General features: G+C 35.3%; 1 protein-coding gene across 5 annotated transcripts in view; it reads right to left on the reverse strand.

The window, feature by feature from the left end:
* Positions 1–22492, reverse strand: part of EML4 (EMAP like 4) — a 157678-nt gene that overhangs the window by 66284 nt on the left and 68902 nt on the right. For 2 of the 5 annotated variants that reach the window (XM_059188469.1, XM_059188473.1), the window contains 6 exons: positions 19757–19939; positions 7102–7231; positions 4918–5091; positions 2882–3010; positions 2157–2182; positions 1934–1966 (listed from right to left, as the gene is read on the reverse strand). In XM_059188469.1, the coding sequence (XP_059044452.1) occupies positions 1934–1966; positions 2157–2182; positions 2882–3010; positions 4918–5091; positions 7102–7231; positions 19757–19939 (675 nt within the window). The remainder of the gene's footprint in view (positions 1–1933; positions 1967–2156; positions 2183–2881; positions 3011–4917; positions 5092–7101; positions 7232–19756; positions 19940–22492) is intronic. The other 3 variants (XM_059188471.1, XM_059188470.1, XM_059188472.1) reach the window with 3 other exon arrangements.

A 22492-nucleotide genomic window follows, 5' to 3' on the forward strand; every position in this document is an offset into this window, starting at 1 on the left:
TTCTAACACGTGGGACAACCTTTCTGAGTTAAAATTCTTTTAACAGAATTTATTTTCCTATAACTTTTTCCAGCTTTTCATTCAGTCCTTCTTCCTAGATATTGGCTAAACCCCTGCTTTAGTGATGCTTCTGTAGCAAAATCCTTCCCTCTTAAATACTTTTGTCTGCTTACCTAAATGAGTTTGAAAACTGTCACCAACACAAAACACTCATTATCTACTAATCTTAAGTTCCTCTTTCCTTCCAAAGAACATATCACAACACGAGAAAGTGGCAGGCAGCTATACAAGGATCTTACAAAACTTGAGCTCTTTAGCAAAATATGTAATAATAATAGCACCATTTTACAGTTTTACAGTGTTCTCTATTTTCAAGTGCTTTTCTTAAAATAATTTAAAAAAAGACTTTATTTATGGGGCACTTGGGTGGCTCAGTTGGTTAAGCATCTGCCTTTGGGCAGATCATGATCCCTGGGTTCTGCAACTGAGGTCCAAGTCAGGCTCTCTGCTCAGTGGGGAGCCTGCTTCTCCCTCTCCTTCTGCCCCTCCTCACGCCTATGCTCTCTCTCAAATAAATAAATAAAATCTTAAAAAAATTTTTTAAATTTATTTATTTGAAAGAAAGTGAGCATGAGTGGAGGGGGAGGGGCAGAGGGAGAGAGAGAAGCAGTCTCCCCACTTAGCATAGAGCCCAAAGTGGGGCTCGATCCCAGGACCTGGGGATTATGACCTGAGCTGAAGGCAGACACTTAACTGACTGAGCCACCCAGGCACCTTAAAGTGCTTTCATATACATTATTTCATTCTTCAGCAGTCATAAGAACTAAGTTTTATATGTACTATTCTCAGATTAGAAAACTATCTCAGAGACACTGTCATTTTGCCTAGGTCCCAAGGCTATTATGCAGAAGAGTCAGGACCAAATTCTAGACAGAGACTCTCTATCCACAGCTTTTTCCACTATTTATCGCTATCTCTATTTTTAAAAAGTGTTTGATATATAATAATTGTCTTTATAAATAAAATTTCATTTTTCCCTTTCAACCATTAGGTAAGTTATATGCTTAACTATAAAAAAGGGAGATGGCCTGACATAACTATAGAAGAATGACAGCAAAAATCAACTTCATTTAAAATTCCTATGTAAAAACAAATGATCCAAAGGAGATTACAAATAAATATTTTTCTTAATAGAATTTAAAAAAGTAAAAATCCATAGCAATCAAGCTAATCTCTAACAAAAATTTTAACCACACTGTATCTAATAACCCGGAAAATAAAGATAACTATGACACATAGAAATGAGCTATAAAAAGCATGCACAGAAAGGACATGCTTTCATTTAGAACAGCATGCTTCCATTAAATTTGCAAGCAATCCAAGGAGAATGTAAAACTGATGAAATAGAACTTACCTACTTTGCAATTAAATTAAGTACACATTATATAAAGTCTGTTCTCCTTTTTTGGTCAGAACAAGCCAACAACAGCAAGTAGCCAGAAATTACAATTAATATAAAAGAAAAATCTAAGAGGAAATGGGTTTGCTAGACTCATTATATTTTCAGTCTTAGTTTCAAGAAACGAGTGATTATTTGCAATGAAGTTGGCAAGAGAGGAAATTAAGTTAAATTTTATCAATCTTTTAAATGGCTTTTCTCAGTGCAACTTTTATTGTTTTTTAAAAAGGGGGAAATTCTCTTTACTATTTTATACCTCTTCGTAATGACATATTTATCTCTACTGCTGACCACGAATCTTCAGAGCTCACATAAATAAAATGGATTTTTAGGAAAATAGCTGGGTTCAGTGGTCCAAATTATCCTATTTCTTATATTAAGAGGAAGTCAGATAGTATAAATAATGAAAAGCCAAATAAGAGATCCAGTAAGAAATTAACTTAGAAGGCGACCAACTGTGTAGCTTATTCTTACCTTGGTTGTTTTTTTCACGGGTTGACATTTTTGCTGGTTGAGACAAAAATGACACATCTTATAATAAAAACTGGGCATTTTCTTAAATGACTATAATAAATGAACTTCTCTTTGATTATTATGAGCTAATAAAGTACAGTGAATAAAACAAGACAATATGCTTAAAAATTAGCAAAAATTTAACTGATATAGAAAGTTTTTTTTTAAAGGATTTTTAATTTACCTTGGTTGATGATGACATCTTTATGCCTACAGAAAAAATTCAAAGATATTTATGTTATAATTTTATTTTGCTTATCATAAGAATCACCTCAAGAAATTATAAAAGCTTCAATGTCTAGGCCACACCCAAGATAAATCTTTCGAAGTGAAATTCGGACATGGGTATTTTTAAAAGTTTGTCACTGGTCTCAACTATTAATATATGTATCTTTTTAAAAAGATTTTATTTATCGAGAAAGCGACAGAGCTTTCTGTCGCTGAGTGGGGAGGAAGGGCAGAGGGAGAGGGAGAAACACACTCCCAATTGAGTAGGGAGCCCGATGCAGGGCTTGATCTTGGAGACCTGGGATCATGACCTGAGCCGAAGGCAGACGCTTAACTGACAGAGCCACCCAGGCGCCCTCTAACATATACTGTTTTAGAAAACAATGAATATTCCGTAAGATCACCTGAACAGTGAAAGCAGAGACAGAACTTACAAAAAAATCACTGAAATCTTAGGGGATTATAGAGATCTATTATTTGAGTGGGGAACATTAACAGGAGGATAGCTTTCCTTTTTTTTGGACACTTAAAAGAAAAAACTGACTTAGAACAAAAAAAAGGATAAATTATAATATAGATTTTTTAAAAATTGATCCAAAGCGGGCATATAATTATCCATGCAAGCATGACAGTTACAGAATTATTAATTTTCAGATATAACTAAGAAAGTATAATACCTACTTGTCTGTATTTTTTATAACTTTTGATATTAATTTTGACGTTGAAACTGCTCTCAATAATTTATTACGACTCTCATCTGAATTTTCCCATGAATTATGTGACTTTTCAGCTGTCGGTGGTCGTTTTATGCTGGAAGAAACATATTAATTTCTTAGAGAAAAATTCTATGGGTAGCAATGACATGTAATTGACAGCTTAAATAGAACATAAAAGCAGCAAAACATTTCCTTAAAGCTAATCCAGAAAAGAGAAGGAAGGATTAGTTGAAAGGTTCTGTCTGGATGAGTGAAGGAGTTAAGGCAATGAGCAAATCTGTTAATAATGTTCACTATTATTCAGAAGATTCACTAGAAGAAATATTATTTAATTAAAAAATAAATCTGTGCTTTTTGTTGATAGAAAAAAACACATATGCTTAAATCCTAGAGTAAAATACTTCTCATAATTTGTGAAACTGTGAGATTGTGAAAAAATCTGTACTTTTTTTAGAGTTATTACAAAGCTGCTATTTTCATCTTTTATATTCTTGTGTAATTAGATTATATATGGTACAAATGACACTGTCTAAGTAAAATGTGGGATTAAAGGTAAAACTCTTGTGACATCCTTTAAAGATAATTTCTACCCATGATCAGAAATAAACATGACTTAACACAAGAGTGCTGTATTATCAACAATGATTCCATATATGTATAAATGAAATTACTGACTTATAAATAATTTTTCAGCTGCATTGCTAACTATCCTACCACTCATCCAGTCTCCAACACTTCTTGCAATAGTATATCCAAAGAGCAATTTAGAATGGCAAGCGCATTTCCAGGAGACCTTAAGAAGCTGAAAAAAAAGATCTGGGACAAAGAAGATACCAAGTCAAATCAGAATCTTAAAGAGATTGATTATAAAAAAGCCACCTTTAACCACACACAATCCAAAGTTACATAACATTAATAAATTATATCCAAGAAAAACTCGAGACCAGGCAAAAATAATTACAAACCATTTAGACAGCGTAAGAATCTGCGTGAGACACACAGACAAATCATTTTTTAGAAGTTAAACATGCATCAATCAAATGGAGAATGTTTGTTTTCCCAAATTTCTATTAGGGATTTGAGGCAGAACATTAAATTGAGCAAATAAAAATATATTATAAATCTTTGAGGAATGGCTGTCATTTTACTAAAATCCTAGTTAGTTCTGGGAATGGTTTAAACTTTCCTGAGATTTCCAAGCAGAAGTATATGAATAAAATATATCTATACCTAACCATAAAGCCTGAATCAGCATTTCTATAGCAGGTATGCTATAAATGAAATGAAAATTTCATTTTCAGTTGGTCTAAATATCTGATTACAAGACAGGTGTAGCACTGAACTCCCAGCATGCAGGTTTAGATCCCTAATTTAGGTTCACACACAATGTTAGAATGTTTCTCCCTTCTCCCCCTCTCATAGCTTTAAAATATTAATTATTACAGACACAGAGAGAAGCCCTCAAGCAAGCCTTTAGCATAGAAAAGACCGGTGAAATGGATTTATTTCTCTACTCAAGCAAGAACTTATCCTCCCAAAACCCAAAACTGAAACTGTGATGCAGTCACAATGAAGAGCCATTTGTGAAGGGCCCTTAAAAGTTCAAGGTTGTAATGATGCCAAAATATGATGAGGATAATTACAAATGGCAATTTTCTGTCCATGGTTATAAATTTATGCATAGCTTAGATAAATTTTGGTAATTTTATTATAAAAATGTTGTCTGGTATTAAAGTAGGTTATTAATAACAGTCTTCCATTCACCAAACTGTTTGTAACTGAGATTTTTCTTTTTTCCAGTTTTAACTGAGAAATTTTGACCTTAAATATTTCTTTTCCAAAGTGCTAAAATAGAGATTTTAGCAACAAAGAAGTGGTGGTGAGGGGGAAGCCACCAGGCTTTTCTCTTGGAATCCATGAATAGAATAGCTTTTCTCAAGTCACAGAATTTAGGTATCATTACAACCATTCCCTAGCTCTGTACTCAGGGACAGTTAAAACCTTTTGGTGGGAGCAGAATTCTTGCTTTCTTGAGTTTGTCTGTGTATTTGGAGAGGCTGTGAAGAGGGCTGGGGAGAAGGTGATGCTCGAATTTGTGGACTTTGATCATTAGAATGAGATTCCTCTTTTTTTTCTCTCTGTCCTTGTGGTTTTTCTTTCTTTTTTTCTGTACCACTGTAAAATAAAGTATAACATGGAACAACACATATTTAAACAAAAAAAAAGATATTTCAAACGATGGAATGCAAAATACTAAATCAAACAACTAATACAATTTACAGCGTTTTCATTTAATGATGAAAATATTTCTTTGAAAATTCTGGAAGCTATTAAAATCTTCAGTAAAGAATTTATAAGAATTTTAAGGCAATATACCCTATGAAGATTGTTTGGGGACCAAAATGGCCCAATGCATTTTGCCATCTTGGTGTATTTTGGGGAACAACAGCAGCTCTCTTAACTGACTTCAACTTACCCAAATCAGAGCATCAGTGACACTTTCCATTACCTCTGTAAAACATACTGTATATATATATCAAGACATAGAAAACCCTATGTTTAGTAGATTATTCTGGTTCCCATTTCTTCTGTGTATTTCTCCTCCTGCCAGTTGAGTTTTAAATTTACCAGGAATTGTAGGTATCCTCCCACCAACCCAGAACCTGTTTATGCCAGTTGTACTGATTATTTTAATTACGTAAATTAATTAAGTACCAAAAAAACTTACAAAATACATGTAGAAAAGAGAACTTTTATTTCCATGAAAACTAAGTTGAATGCTCTGGGAGACTCCATAAAATAGAATTACTAAAAAAAAAAAATGCCATTAAATTTTACGTAGGTGAGACAATTAAACAAAGTTAAGGAAAAAGAAAAAGAAATGGGTTCTAAAAACTCTTGTTCTGCCAGAGTTTTAAATTTATTTGTCTTAAAATTGAAAGTAATAAAAAAAATAATTGATGGCTGTACTTTATGCAAGATAGTCAACAAGGAATCTAACCAGACACACAATCAGAAAGAGGGTGGGAACCTCAGCCTTTCATTAAAAAATTGACAAATCTATGTGAATATATTTGGAGTTAAATATTTAAGATATTTACATATAAATTCTTGTGATTCTGCACTTCTGATCTTAATTTATGAAGCATTTGCCATTCCTAATTACTGGATAAGAGTCCTTATACTGCACATTTTTGACAATATTATAAACCAGATGGAATCAAGATTTGAATTCCATGGTTGAAAAGGCAGAAAACTATCAACTGTCTACAGTTCTTAATCAAAGGACATTTTATAATTTGACTATAAGGTGCATAATCTACAAGGAAGTATGTTTAAGAACATTTTAAACAAACATACATAGTAAATACAATTTATCACACAGTAAAAGTTAAAAATACTAAAATATAATTTTTAAATTAAGAGAGAGGGTGCACACATATACATGGGGGGGGGGGAGAGGGCAGAAGGAGAGAAGCTCAAGCAGATTCCCTGCTGAGCTCAGGAGACCCCCCAACAAGGGGCTCCATCCCTTGTCCCATAAGATGATGACCTGAGTTAAAACCAAGTCAGACGCTTAACCTACTGAGTCACCAGGCGCCCCAAAAATATAATTTTTAAAATGACATTCAGTCTGATTCAGTTCTGATACCTTGACTTCAGACTAGGCCCCAAATGCCTATTTATTATTCAGTTTTTAAAAGTATGTGCTGAGAAATGTAGTTCTACCTCAAAAATATCAATATTTTGAATTACACTGTAATTTTATAGTCATGGTTAAGGAATAAAAGTTATAATCATGTTCAGCCTCCCACTTATATACCAAAGATTCTATTTCTCCTTTAAAAATTGCTGTATCACAAATGCACTGCTTGCTACAGAAAATTTGCTTATATAATTAAATACAGTGATTCATATCTCATCAACAAATGTTTATCAAAACAAAACAAAACCAGGAACAAAAATACATTTAGTAAGAATGCAAAGCTTCTTCACACAACTTGATAAATACATGAATGTAAACCGAGTATAGGCTGGGTATCTACATTCATAGTTAAAGAACTCAAAGGACATGCTCACTTTAATTCCATACAGCTCTATTTCATTTGTTTTCCAAAGTAGAATGAATTATCACTTTCAGACAATTTTACGTTAGCTTTTCTTTCCCTTATTATAAATGGATACCTTTTAGCAGCAGATGAAAGAGTTTCTTTTCTTGCAATTGCAACAGAGCTGGTGTGGCTTGGCTTTCTGTTTGCACCACTCCCGTTGGTTATACAGGACATAGAAATAGCTTCTCGAAGGCCTGGAGGGCCTAAAAGTGGTTAAGAAAAAATTTTTACATCAAACTTTAAAATACTCCTCAAAAATTGGAAGTTTAAAAAATTAAGTCCATTAGTCTTAGAACTAAGTAAGCAAAGTGCTCCCTCTGGTATGCAGCATACAATATTAATGTCTCTAAACTTAATCTTATCAAAACAGACCTATAAAAAGGCCATGCTAAATTACCACACTGCAGCTAGACTTACTCTCTAGCGAAATGGTTTGCCCTCTACACACAACAGCTTTAAAACACATGATGCAAAGTAAATCACAAATTTCTACATCACTGATTTTCAGAAATTTCAGCTCTACTGAAATCAAATTATTTAGAAATTCTAGAACCACAGGGGCGCCTGGGTGGCTCAGTGAGTTAAGCCTCTGCCTTTGTCTCAGGTCATGATCTCAGGGTCCTGGAATCGAGCCCCGCATCGGGCTCTCTGTGCAGTGGGGAGCCTGCTTTCCCCTTTCTCTCTGTCTGCCTCTCTGCCTACCTGCAATCTCTGTGTCAAATAAACAAAATCTTAAAAAAAAAGAAAAAGAAAAAGAAATTCTAGAACCATAAATGTTAAATCTGACAGTTATTTCACTTAAATAAAGCATACATGAATAGAGCAACCTCTGCTTTCTTAATTTACATTGTAGAAGGACTGGAATAAATATGTGATAGGTATGCTGGTGTGGTTAGGAAAATTCAAAGTTACAAGATAAAACAGCCTTTATCCACTAAAGGCAAATTCATTTAAAAATTTGAGAATAGAGAACAGTTTTGAACTTCTAGGCTGTTTTCTCACATACACACAAAATCTAATTTGGCTAATCTCACCTTTGTTTCCTTGTTTCTCATCATAAAAGCACACAGAGTAAAAAAGTTTTCCATATGAAGCCTAAAGTATTTGGCACCCTAGATTGTACCATATATGATGGTGTAACACTGCATTTTTGACAAGAACAAGCTGCTGGGAGCCAACCTGTATTACAATCATCTATAATGTTTCCTTAATATGGAGATTCCTAGACCTAATCTCTAACCAAGTAATTCAGAAGAAAGGAAGATGGAGAGATCTATTGTATTTACTTTTTTTTTTTTTTAAAGATTTTATTTATTTATCAAGAGAGAGAGGGGGAGAGAGAGAGCACAGGCAGACAGAATAGCAGGCAGAGGGAGAAGCAGGCTCCCCGCTGAGCAAGGAGCCCGACGTGGGACTCGATCCCAGGACACTGGGATCATGACCTGAGCCGAAGGCAGCTGCTTAACCAACTGAGCCACCCAGGAGTCCCTGTATTTACTTTTTGAAATTTCCCAGGAAAATTTTGATTTATAAGAATGTACAATAACTTCCAAATTATGCTAATACCATCGGTCATCAGATTTACTGCTAGACTGCCAAACAAGTGACTCCTTGTTATATTGACAGCTTTTTTTTTTTTTAAATTGTGGTAAAATGCTTATAACAAAGCTGACCATTTTAAGCATTTAAAAAGGTACACAGTTCAGTGGCATTTAGTATAGTCACAATGTTGTGAAGCCATATTGGATTGCAGAACATTCTGATTACCCCAGACACCCTCTATTCAATGAACAGTCACTCCCCATTCTCTCCTTCTTCCCCTCAGCCCATGTCAACCATTAATTTGTATTTCCTCTATATATCTGCCTATTCTGAATACTTCATACACATGGAATCATACAATATGTGCTCTTTTGTGTCTGGCTTATTTTACTTGGCACAATGTTTTCGAGGTTCATCCATGTGGCAGCATGTGTATGAGTACTTTATTACTTTTTATGGCTGAGTAATATTCCACTGTATGAATATACCACATCTTGTTTATCTATTAAGGGACACCTGGATTGTTTCAGTCTTTAGGCTTATGTGAATTGTGCTACCATAAACATTTGCTTACAAGTTTTCATTCAAACATCTGTTTTCAATTCTACTGGGTATAGAACTAAGGAGTAGAACCACTGGGTCACATGGTTATTTTATGTATTACTTAATGAGGAACCATTAACACAGCAGCTGTTCATTTATAATCCCACCAGCAATGCCTAACGGATTCTTATTTCACCACATCCTTACCAACACTTGCTATATTCATTTTATAAAAACAGGTATTTATCTTGGGAGGGGAAGCAGAGGGAAAAGGAGAGGGAGAGAATCTCAAGTACATGCCCCACTGAATGTGGAGCCTCCAATGGGGCTCTATCTTACCACCCTGAGATCATGACTTGAGTCAAAATCAAGAGTCAGATACTTACTTGACTGAGTCATCTAGGTCGCCTGCATTTTTTTTAAATTATAGCTAAACTTAATATAATAAAGTGCTCAGTTAATAATGTTAAGTGCCATTTCACTGTAGTTTTGATTTGCATTTCCCTAATGAGAATCTCACTGAGTTTGTTGGCTATTTGTATAATTCTTTAGAGAATTATCAAGTCCTTTGCTCATTTTTCAATAAGACAATGATAGAAGTTGTTCACAATGCTCTCTTACAATCCTTTTATTTCTGAAAGGTCCCCACATTCATTTCTGATTTTAGTATTTAAACCTTCTTTTTCATTCGACATAAAAGCTTGTCATGTTTGTTCATCTTTTAAAAAACCAACATTTGGTAACACTGGCTCTATTGTTTATCTGTTTTCTACTTCATTTATCTCTAATCTTTATTTTTCTTTCCCTCTGCTAGCATGGCTTTGGGTTTAGTACTTTTCTTTTTCTATTTCTTTAAAGTCAGGTTTCTGATTTGAGACCTGTTTCAGCACAGGCATTTACAGCTACAGATTTTCCTCTGAGCACTGCTTTTGCTATATCAACAGCTGGTTGTGAAATACAATTTTTTTTTTAACTTTTTGTTACACACCCAAAAAACCCCATTAACCATTATGTAAAAACAAACAAACAAACATATAGTCTGCAATCCACTTTCTATGCTCTTTCAATGTCCCAAACCTCATTTCAAAAAGGAGATCAATCACACCCATTGGGTATGGTACCACAGCTGTAGGCCCATTACATTATTGCTATTACATCAAAACCAAAAACCCCAAAAATGCAAATGTTAAAAAGGTTGTGAAGAAACTGGAACCCTTGTGTATTTCTGGTAGGAATGCACCTTAACCTTCTGCAATCTGGCTATCATCTAACCATTTCATAGACATTTTTCTTGCCAAAATGGTGACCTTAGTTCTTTGTCACTAAATTCAATGGCTACTTTCCAGTACTAATCTTGCTCAACGTTCCTTCAGCATCAAATACTGCTGATCACTCAGTCAAGGACAATGTCCTTAGTTTCTAGGACACTGCCTTTGCCTGAATTTCTCCTTAGCTCTCTGACCATTTTTTCTCACTCTCACTTGCTGTATCTTCTTCTCCTGCTTAGATCTCCCTCTGACTCCCGGATTTATTTCTTTAAAAGAAAGAAAAAGAGTGAGAGCGCTCAAACGGGGAGGGACGGAGGGAGAGAGAATATCCAAGCTGACTCCCTGATGAAACAAAGTGTTTTACAAAAGAGTAAAAGGCAGTTACTGGCATCAAGGCATTCAAAATCTTGCAAGAGAATCATACTGGCAATGTAAATATGTGGTAATCAGAATATCACAGAAGTACTAAGACAAATAACTCTGTAAAGATTATTAAGAATACAGAGCTCAAGAAAGATTCCCTAAAAGAAATGCACAACAAACTGTTAAGCCAGGTAAAATGTAGGTGATAAGATACTTGGATCTTATTCTAGTATGTGTAAAGAAACAGAAAGAATGTAATAGCTAAGTGGGGTGTTTATGTGCATGGAAGGGAGGAGGCAGACAAAACGCTCTTTGTATGGTGAGAATGTAGAACAAGAGGGAGCAGAGTTCAGATGGCACAGGTAAGCAGCAGTCAGATCATGGAGACTATCTAAAGAGAATAGAGACCACTAAAAGGTTTTGAGCTTAAAAAAGTAGTTAGTTCAATTTACATTTTAGAGAAAACCCTCTAGTGGCTATGTGAAGAGCAGATTTCAGGGCAGTGGTCCAAGCATAAGATGATGGGAACCTGAAATAAGAGCCTGGTAGTATGAATGCAGAGGAGGACTCAGTTTTAAGAAATGTTTAAGACTTTAAAGAATAAGGAATTCTGTTTGGAGACATTTTACATTTACGAATTCTGAAGGATATACACACAAGCAGAGAAATCTAGTAAGTAGATAGACAATTCTGAAGTGCTGAAGTCCAGATCTGGGAACAATTTGGGAAATGGCACTGATAAGTAGTGGCTGTGAAAAATCATGAAGGTAGGTGAGTGCTGATGTAATCTCTTGGCAAGAAACTTTCAAACCCAGTTTAAGTATTTTATTCTAGGTGCTCCCACAGCACCCTAAATCTACCTTTTTAATACCAATTACTTATAATTTTGTAATACTGACCTGTCATCTCAGTTTATCTGAGGTCCTTTGGGGGCAAGGTAGTGTTTTTTATTTCTTTAATCTCCAGAACTTGAAACAGTGCTGTGTACAGTGAAAAGATGAAGGAAACAGACACTGACATACAGTATATGGTACAGAGTAATATTAATAACCAAATGGTTGCTACATGCTAGGCACTGTCGTAGGTACTTTACAAGTAGTATATCCTTTGATTTTAAGCATAATCCTAGCAGGGATTTACTATTATCATCCCAATTTTACTGCTGAAGAAATTAGAGAAATTATTAATATACTCAGGGTTCTACTGTAGTAGGCAGTGAAACGAAAATTTGAGTCCAGGCAGAAGGAATAGTAAGTAGAAAGAATTCTGCCAAATGTAGAGTGACATTTCAAGCTGTGCCAGGATAACAGATAGGAATTTACCAGGGAGAGTATGGGGAAAGGACATTCTAAGTAGATAATAGTACTAAATCATCAAGGTCCCCAGATTTCAGTAAAAATAGCAAGAAAAGGCCAAAAGAAGATTTTCGTGATCTCTTTCAATCCTATAGTTTGATTTGAGTAGCTCTTGGTACTGGGACCCCTTAGTATTTGGATGAAAGAGTGAAAGATCTCCTAAGGTAGAGGCAATGCCTTAAGTAAAGTAGAGGCAAAAAACAAAAAGAAACTGTGAGTGAATGCTTGTTTTTCAACTGAGAGGTCTAAAGTGTATTCTTTGAAAATCAGGACCCAGAAGAATGGAACATAAAAATGATTACTGCTGTTAAACACAAATCCATGACTGGAATTCACCGTTAGCCCCCCCCCCCCCCCCCACACACACACCCTCTCTTCCAGGGCTTGGGTATTGTAAAATCTGAGCTGTAATCTCAAAGATTAGCCTACAAGACTGGAAGCAACAGTAACCTCTAGTAACCAAAGGCACAAAAGTAAAAGTAGTTCTAATTCTGAGCAGCAACCCAGAAACTTAGGCTAAAAGTCTATAAACCAGGAAGGTATTAATTTGGTTTTAATCACAGTACAAATCATCATAATGCCAGTTAAAAAGGTAGCAATAATTTTTATGACATGAGGATACTAATCATATAGTTTATATTCCTGATGACAGACCCAAGCATATGACCTTTCTGGTAACTTAGCCTGACAATTCCAAAATACTTCTGAACTTCACTATGCTTTCGACTCACACAGAAAAGTTATCACTAGAAACTACTACATATTCAAAATCTCACAATCTAAGGGCACCCCGTGGGTCAGTTGGTTAAGTATCTGACTCTTAGTTTTGGCTCAGGTCATGATTTCAGGGTTATGAGACTGAGCTCCAGATAGGGCTCCATGCTCAGCATGGAATCTGCTTGGAATTCTTTCCTGCTCCTCTCCCTGCAAATAAATAAATAAAATCTTCAAAATCTCAAAATCTCAGATCCTGGCTACCCCTCATCTATAAGATCCTCTTGTTCCTACATCTATCCCAGTAACTCTCTCTAAAGCGTGTTTTTTTTTTTTTTTTTTTAAACCACCATTTCCTGCTTCTAAGACTTTCTTCTTCTTCTTCTTTTAAAATTTTACTTATTTGAGAGGGAAAGCACAAGCAGAGAAGGGGAAGAGGCAGAGGGAGAAGCAAACTCCCTGCTGAGCAGAGCCAGACATGGGGTTTGATCCCAGCACTCTGGGATCATGACCTTAGCAGAAGGCATACGCTTAACCATCTGAGCCACCCAGGCACCCCTAAAACTTCCTTCTTCCCACATTCAATTTAACAAGTACTTACCGAGTTATCCCAAGAATTAGTAAGAAACTATGTTAAGAAACTTACTTACTATAGTAAGAAACTTACTAAAGTAAGAAACTATGTTAGTAAGAAACTGTTCTGCCTTCAAAGAGTTTACAATCTAGCAGAAACATCAAATATACATACCAAAACAGACACACAAAAAACTTTTAAATAATTCCAAGAAGAGACAATAAATGGAAATATTTTCAGGAACTAGTTTGAGCTTTATAAATAATGGGAAAATTTTTGATCAGGAGAAGGGTAAAGGTGGTCCATGGAGGAAGAACTCTAGCTGATATTCAAAATCTTGTATTTATCTCAGATTCTCTATCACATGCCCATAGTTCCAACTGCAGACCTCTTCCATTCTCCTCATACTCAAGCTCCTTTCCTTTTGTCTCACAGGAAGGTGCACTTTAGTCCTTTTAATTCCTAATGACCACTAATTTTTTTAAAAAAGTATGTTTTGAGCTGAGGACTCCTGGGTGGCTCAGTCGGTTAAGCGTCTGACTCTTGATCTCAGCTCAGGTCTTGAGCTCAGGGTTAGGAGTCTGAGCCCAAGATGGAACATCTCAGAAGTCTGATCTGTTGTCAAATGATAAAACACTCTCCCATTTCCCTCTACAATTACCAGCCATTTTAGCCCAAGGGCCTATAAGGGAAATTCACACCTTCCAACCTGATCAGTGTAATTTATTTATCAACAGCATTTACAGCAAAATTATGACAACCCTGTCTTCTCCCAAATGTTATTTGAAGTAAGAGGCAATGATACAAAACTAGTGCCTATCTGCTATCCCAGATTCTATATAATTAGGATTGTTTTCTTTTAGAAAACTGACACCCTCCACATTTCAATTTTTCCTCAGGGTTCTCTCATTTCTCAAGTAGCATTTGCAATGCTTGATACTTTTGGCTTACCAACAGTTTCCTGGTTTAAGATGACTGATTCCCACCTTCAGATAAATTTGATTCCTTTGCTTGTATACCATTGTGTACTAACAGCTTGTCTTCACATAATGTCACTGTATTCTCAAATTACATTCATTTGGTTACCCCAAGAGGTCTTAATGGGTTTCCCAGGCACCAGCTGTGACATAATTTGTCTTCCTGGCAGTTAATACTGCCTGCCTAAGTGTTCCCTGGGCCTTCCCGTTGTTCCAAAGTACAGGTAATTTTTTTTTTCTTTTGGCAGGAACTCAGTGGCAACTGCTGCATATATTATGAACACATGCCGTCAAAAGGAAAAAATTCTCCACAGAAAAGAAGGTATATGAGAAAATTAAATGACTGGCTACCTAAAAACTGTTAGGAAAACTTTCTACCTCAGATAAGCATCTAGCATAACATATTCAAGAAAAAATAGGGCTTAGCTTTAATACTGCTGGCACATGGGAGAGGATAAACTAAAAGAAGAGAACTAAAAACACTGAAATGACTAGTTAGGTGTATATCTGATTTTGGCATTTACTGAATGGCAATACTATTATGAAGTAACACAGCAGAATGTCATTAAGCCATAAGCATACACACTATTAACACTTAGTTTTAGTCACATCTAAAGTGAAATCATGCCCTCTGCCCATATCACTACCATCTGCAAAACTAGTTGACTTCATCAATAAGGAAGTTGACCTGTGCTTTTAATCACAGCTTTGCAAAAAGGTTCCACACTTAAAATTATCCATGGGGGTTTAGCCTTACTCCTCAAGAAAAATTCTCTAGAAAATGTAGCTATCTTAAGAAGATGATAGTGATTATTGTCCTGTCAGTATTTTACATGAAAGTGAGTATGATAAATTCTAATTTCACAGAGGACTAAAAAAACTCACATAAAATTTTCCATAGTATTGGAAATTACCTTTTCAATAAAGAAAAAAATACAAAATACCCACAAAATAATTTCATTTTTTTAAAAAAAGTATTTTATTTTAAAACGTTTATTCCAAATGTTTATATCATTAATATATTAATCCTGTTTAATATTAAAACTGACAGCTGACCGGGGCACCTTGGTGGGTCACTTAGTTAACCCTCTGACTCTTGATCAGGCTATGATCCCAGGGTTGTGGTTTCAAGCCCCATGTCAGCCTCTATGCTTGGCAAAGAATCTGAGCTTCTCCCTCTCCCTATGCTCCTCACTCTGCTCTCTAAAATTAAAAAATAAAAAATAAAAACAAACAAACAAACCAAAAAACCTGACAGCTGATCTATTAGGTTATATACAAACATCAATAATGAAGAATCACCTAATAATTTTTCCAATTATTTCTACTGTGTACTATATTTAAATTCCAAAATAAAACTATTTAGAATTTCTAATAATAAATTAGAAAAATTTAAATATATTTACTATATTTAAATAAATATATTTAAAATGTATATAAATTTAAATATATATATTAAATATATATATATATATATTAAATAAATATATTTCTCTTGATCTCTAAATATCAATCTCAGAAAATATAACTGGTCAGGGAAATTTCTCCAATAAAGGGAACTAGAGCAATTAATTCTTCACAATGAATTATGCTCATCTCTAAAATAATATTTCCCCAAATTATTATATAATCAACTTTCCCATTAATCTATTATATGGATAGCGTTTCAAAGTAACGCTGTGCCTAAAGTAATGAAGTAACTTAAAGAATAATCGCTAGTGGACACCATTTCAGAATATAACCATATTGGCACATTCTAAGAACAGCTGTCATAGTAAACTTATGAAGTAGAATCAATGGAAAGAAGCTCTGTATCTAATTAATAATTTAAAAGAATTAAGAGTTAGTAGTATATGGTGGAAAAGAGTTCCAAAGTAGCAGCTACAGGTGGTTCTGTAACTCCAGAACTGGGTAAATCTCAACTAAAGAGCCTTAAATAAAACTGATCCCAAAATCACTTCAGAGACAAAGAACTAAGTCTAAGGACAACTGAAAAAAAAAAAAAACCACCAGAAAGAGTAACATACAAAAAGTATGTTCCTAGAGAATACGAACTACAGATATTTAGCTGTATTTGTATTTTATGACATTGAAATAGGTTAAGTGATAAGTAATGGGTGTATATACAAACTACCATCGCCTTCCAAATTATTTATTTATTTATTTGAGATTTTATTCATTTATTTGGCAGGGAGAGCACAAGCAGGGGGGAGCAACAGGCAGAGGGGCAGGGAGCCTGATGTGGGGCTCGATATCAGGACCCTGGGATCATGACCTGTGCCTGAAGACAGATGCTTAACTGACTGAGCCACCCGCGAGCCCCAGCCTACCAAATTATTTTAAAAGCAGTCTTTAAATTTCTCTATAAATATTTTTTTACGGAAATACCTTGGTAAATTAAAAAAAAAAAAAGAAAATCAGACAAAAATGTTTAGATTTTTCTCATAAAATTACAACATGCTGTTAAACATAATAAATTCTTAAATTTTTAAAACTAATATGAACTATTAAAATAAGCTTTCAAAAATATTGTGATAATAACCAAACACCGCATCATTTTCTCTTTCAGAATTAAAATGCTTATACAGAATCAGAAGCTGAGGGTACGTAACAGCAGTTATAGATTGTAAGCATGTTCTTTCCCTACTCCAAGTTTATCCTCCCTGTAAAGTCCACATACATTAACTGATCTGGCTCCCCATTCTACTCTAACAACTCCAGAATCCTTTATTAAAATCAATCTATAACCAAATAAAGTTTTGTCTGGCTTGATCTTGGCAGTCCTCAAAGCTGGTTCTCAAAAAAATTTAAAGACTGCAATGTAACATTATTAGCCCAAGTGGTTTCTATTAAGTCTTTTGCCAAACTTATCATCCCTCATCACTGACACATTTATCTTAATAACCACTAGTGGAGAAGATCAATCCAGCCACCTCTCTAACTCTCCACTATTTTTTTTTTTTTAAGATTTTATTCATTTATTTGACAAAGACACAGCGAGAGAGAGAACACAAGCGGGGGGAGTGGGAGAGGGAGTAGACTTCCCGCGGAGCAGGCAGTGTGATGCAGTTTGATCCCAGGACCCTGAGATCATGACCTGAGCCAAAGGCAGACACTCAACAACTGAGCCACAGAGGTGCCCCTGGTTTCTCTTCAGATTGTATAAGTCCATCCCCTTTTACTAACTCTTCACTATTAACTACTTAGGCCTAGTGTCTTTGAGCGTGGGAGATCTAAGAATGGGAATCATGCTGTGTATGTATACCACATCCTCTTTATCCATTCATTTACTGAAAGTACAGCACAGGGAATATAGTCACTAATGTTATAATGTATGGTGACAGTGACAACACTTATCATGGTGGCTCTGAGTAGAAACGAAATTGTTGAGGGATGCCTGGGTGGCTTACTTGGTTAAGCATCTGCCTTCAGGCTAAGGTCATGATCCCAGGGTCCTGGGATGGAGTCCCACATTGGGCTTCCTGCTGGGCAGGGAGCCTGCCTCCTCTCTACCTGCCGCTCCCCCTGCTTGTGCTCTCTCTTTCTCTCAAATAAAGAAATAAAATCTTAAAAAACAAAACAAAACAAAACAAAAACACAACCAACCAGAATTGTTAAATCATGATACTGTTGAAAACGTACACCTGAAACTAATAACATTATATGTCAATGATATACTTCAACAGTAAAAATTAAAAATAAGTTAAAGAAAAGGGAACCACAAAGCCAGGCAGAATGAACCACCTCAATGCATTCAAGGTGACTCAGCATCTTTTTCTTAATGTCTATGGTCTTTCATTCTCTCATCATTCCAACTCATCCTTTTGACCACCCAGGAACAATTTTACCTTCTTGAAGAGCATCATTTTCTCCTGAAGAAGACTGATACAGAATGAAAAGTTCCAGCCCTAACAACGTGAATATTTAGTAGCCCCATTCAGTTTTATCTCTTTCCAGTCTATAGCAGAGGTAGTCTTCCAAGGCCAGTAGTTTCTTACCTACTCTAGGATACTTACTCAAACTCTCAGGAAACTAGCCTCATCAATTACTACCACCTAGTGACACCCCCACTAAAATCTTTTCTGCCTTTCTGTCCTTAGCATATCTTTGTGCTCAAGTCTATAACATCTTAAAAAAATAAATAAATACATTAAAGCTGACTTCCAATTAGCAACTTCCTCTAGCTACTATCATCTTCCCCTCCCAGGCAAATTTTTTGAAAGTGTGGCTACAGTTGCTACTCCCAGTACCACAATTCTCAACTGCTGCTTCTCAAAATACTGTAATTTGATTTGCAATACTATCACTCCACTGCAATTGCTTGTTGTTTCTAGTAATCATGCAACTGCCAAATCCAATGGTCAATTCTCAGTCTTTGTTTTATTCAATCTCTCTGTAGCATCTGACAATATGAATCACTCTTTCTTTGCTGAAATACTTTGCTCCCAACACAACAATCAGGAACCTTGTTCCATTTTATATCCTCTTTCTAAGGCTTAAACTATTATCCACAAGCTAAATATACCCAAATTCTTACTGCTAGCCAAGATTAGCATGAACACTAGCCCTGCAATTCAGCTATCTATATGTGTCTATCTCCACACCATATATACCGCAAACTCATATTCAGAAACAGATTTCATAAATAGCCTCAGTTTTCGCCCTGCCAAAATAGAGAATTATGCCTATGTCCGCCCACTCTATGAAAAAAAATCAGGAAAAATATGAAATAATAGAAACAATTGCTTGAGTAACATGAAAGAATTTAAAATTCTTTCTAGGCGGTTGGAGGAAGGGAAAGGCCACAGGATATCTGCTCCAAACTCAGAGTAACAGCATCCTAGTGACTTTCTCTCAACCTGCAAAAAACCTCAGTATCTTTAAGTTAAAATTAATATTGTATTGGCATCGGTAATGAGTCTCAGAGCTTAAGTTCCTCAGGATTCTGCTCACTAATGACCACTTAAGGCCTGGAATAAGGCTACTTAAATTATGATGATTTTTATAATTTCTGACTGACTCAAAAAGTACATGCTATATTCAAGACACAATGTTAATTCCTATGGGAGATACAAAAAGAAGATTCAGTTCCTGCCCTCAGTAAATTCGTTATCTAATTGGAATATACTAAATTCACCCAAATACTATGAAAGCCTTCAAGTACAATCAGTGGTATTACCAAAAAACTCCCATTTAAAATAATAAATACTATACTTTCAGAATTTCTTAGGAATAAAAAAAAAAGGAAACAAAAAACTACAGTCAGTTAATCCAAAAGAGAAATATAGTTTATACTCCCAATTTCAATGTCACTGATAAAATACACAAGTTTTATATATTACTACAAAGAAGGTGCTGCAAAAAGCAAGATTCTTCCTACTTTAACAATTACCTTTACTTGGAACTGATTTTTTCACTGAAGCTACATGATCTTCAGAGATTGCAAGACGCCTCAATACATCAGCCAAAGCTGCCTTTAGCACAGTGATTTCATCTTCTTGTTGCTGAACTCGTAACTCAAGAGCTGAGAGGCGATCCTGAACATCAGATGTACTTGCAGCAGAAATACTATCATCTACAAAATGAAGAAAATAAGGATATTTTAGAATGAACTGTTTAAGAAAGAATTTAACAACAAATAAGATCTATTTATGTGAGTCTTACAAAAGACAAATATCCGTGGGAACCCACCATTTTTACAGATTAACTTCTGCAAATATTTTCACAGCTATTTGAATGAATTAAAAATAGTAAAAGTTAATACATCTGACACATAATTAAAATTGTGAAAATCTTCCCCATGATCAAATTTTCCCTATTACTATACTATCACCTTAACTGGTTTTTTCGTCAAAACATTCTCTAAATGTATCACTTTGGAGACTTCTGAAAACTTGTAAGACAGTAAACTATCCAAAGCATTTTTTTTTTTTTTTAAAGATTTATTTGAAAGCAAGCCTGCACCAGCAAGCGGGGGTGAGGAGGGCAAAGGGAGAGAATCTTCGAGCAAGCTCCTTGCTGAACATGGAGGCCGAATCAGGGCTAGATCTCATGACCCATGAGGTCATGACCTGGGTTGAACCCAAGAGTGAGACGCTCAACGAACTGAACCACCCAAGCACCCAGCCAAAACATCCTTGTTAATCACCACATCATGAAAATAAAAAAGGAGTACAAATCACTTCAGTTTTGCTTTATGTATCAGATCGGGAGCCATTCACCTTCAGTATCAATGATCAGAAAACACTCTTTATTTCAGTCTTTATTATTGTACTCCCAAAGTGTCACAAAATACTGCTATATATTCTTGCTGTTCTTTCTTACCCACTAATGTGCCAACCTCTTGGGGGGAAAAAAATTGTTGTTTCTGTAGAGTACCCAGCTAATATTTAGTTGCCTTAGGTATGTAACAACAACAACAACAAAAAGACTAAATAAAGTTTAGTTACATAGCAATTACATAGCTACATAGCAATTACAAACCACTTCCAAAGCTATGTAACTTTAGAATACACTGTTGGGTCAGTCAGAACCTAAAAATATAAAAATTTCAATTGTTGGCTAATTCACTACAAGCAAGAGAATTCAGAGGGGAATTCAGATTCTTACATAAGAATGGTCTGGACCAGAGTGACATAAACTGGAATAGGCATTCACACAATAAGACATAGTGTGCCATTTTTCTCATATTGAGATAATGTGCTCCATCTTCTTAAAAAGACAATTTAACTTAGAATTAAAAGGAAAAAAAAAAAAACTTTAGCATTTAAAAAACAAAGCTATCACCATTTATTATGGATCAGTAAACAATATTCACATTTAAGATCATATATGCCTACAAATCTCTCAAGCGTACATATGTACTCTCTTCTGCCTTTAGAATTGTTTCAAGACAATCTTTGAGAAGTATTGATATAGAAGAAAAATGATCTTCAATTTAGACTTTAACAACTAGTTGTATAATCTCAGGCAAATTATTTTACTTCTCTGAACTTCAATTACTTCATCTTTAAGCAGGTTATGATGTAGCTGCCTAGGACACATCTGATATCTAATAAATGTTAAGATACAACAGAAGAGTACAAAAGTTATGATTTGAAAGAAGTGGACAAATGCAAAATTGCTGCTGGAAGTTTTAACACTTCTGTTAAAGTTTCAAGTAAATTTGTACATTATAATAAAGTTGATTACTTGATAAGTTCCTTTAAAAAAAGTTATAATTTGAGAGCTTTGGGTGCATTTTTTACATAAAATACCATTCTGTCAAACTCTCTGTTGCTTAAGTAAGAACAATTCCATTTTGAACTTTAGAAATTTTAATATTTGAGGTCTTTTTTGTTTCCATAGTAGCCCAGCTAAAGTCTAGCTGAGCCACACTCTTTGTAAGCTGTGTTGTATTATGTCACTATTATTACTTTTTTAAGACTTACTTATTTGGGGAGGGGGAGAGTATAGGGAAGGGCGCAGGAATGGGGCGAGCAAAGCGAGAGGAAGAATCCCAAGCTGACTCCATGCTGAGTGTAGAACCTGACATGGAGCTCAATCTCATGACTCTGAGCTCATGACTGAGCCAAAACCAAGAGTCAGATGCTTAACCAACCAAGCCACCAAGGCATTCTTATGTCACCATTACTTTTGTCTGCCCCGAATGCTTTCGTATATTCCTCCTTCTAGTGGGAAGTACAGCAGCTCTTCTCTTTTTGTGGAACTCCACCATTTTCTTAAGTCCCATTAGGGCCATCAATGATGACTCGTTATCCCCTCTACCACTCTACACTATTAATAGGTTGGACCATACAAAATGGCTTTAGTTGGTAAAAAATATGACTATCAGCAATTTCATATGGTTTAAACTAATTACCTACAGGAGTGGTTGTGAGATATGAGAGAGGTCAAATGGAATCCTCCCAAGTTTCCCCAAAAGGAAATTGTGGCCCACCTCTCTTCGTGGTTTGCTACCTATAAGGACAAAGACCTAGAGCCATTAGTGATAGAGCTCTGACTGCGCTGAGATCTAGTTCTAATCTCTGAAGTCCTGGACCTTCAATTCTCAGAGATGCTCTAATAATACTCCTCCTAGCTAATTATATAACTTTTTTGCAAACCATTTCTTATAACCCAAAAGTCC

The sequence above is a fragment of the Mustela lutreola genome, chromosome 9 (genome assembly GCF_030435805.1).
Source record: "Mustela lutreola isolate mMusLut2 chromosome 9, mMusLut2.pri, whole genome shotgun sequence".
Lineage (NCBI taxonomy): Eukaryota > Metazoa > Chordata > Mammalia > Carnivora > Mustelidae > Mustela > Mustela lutreola.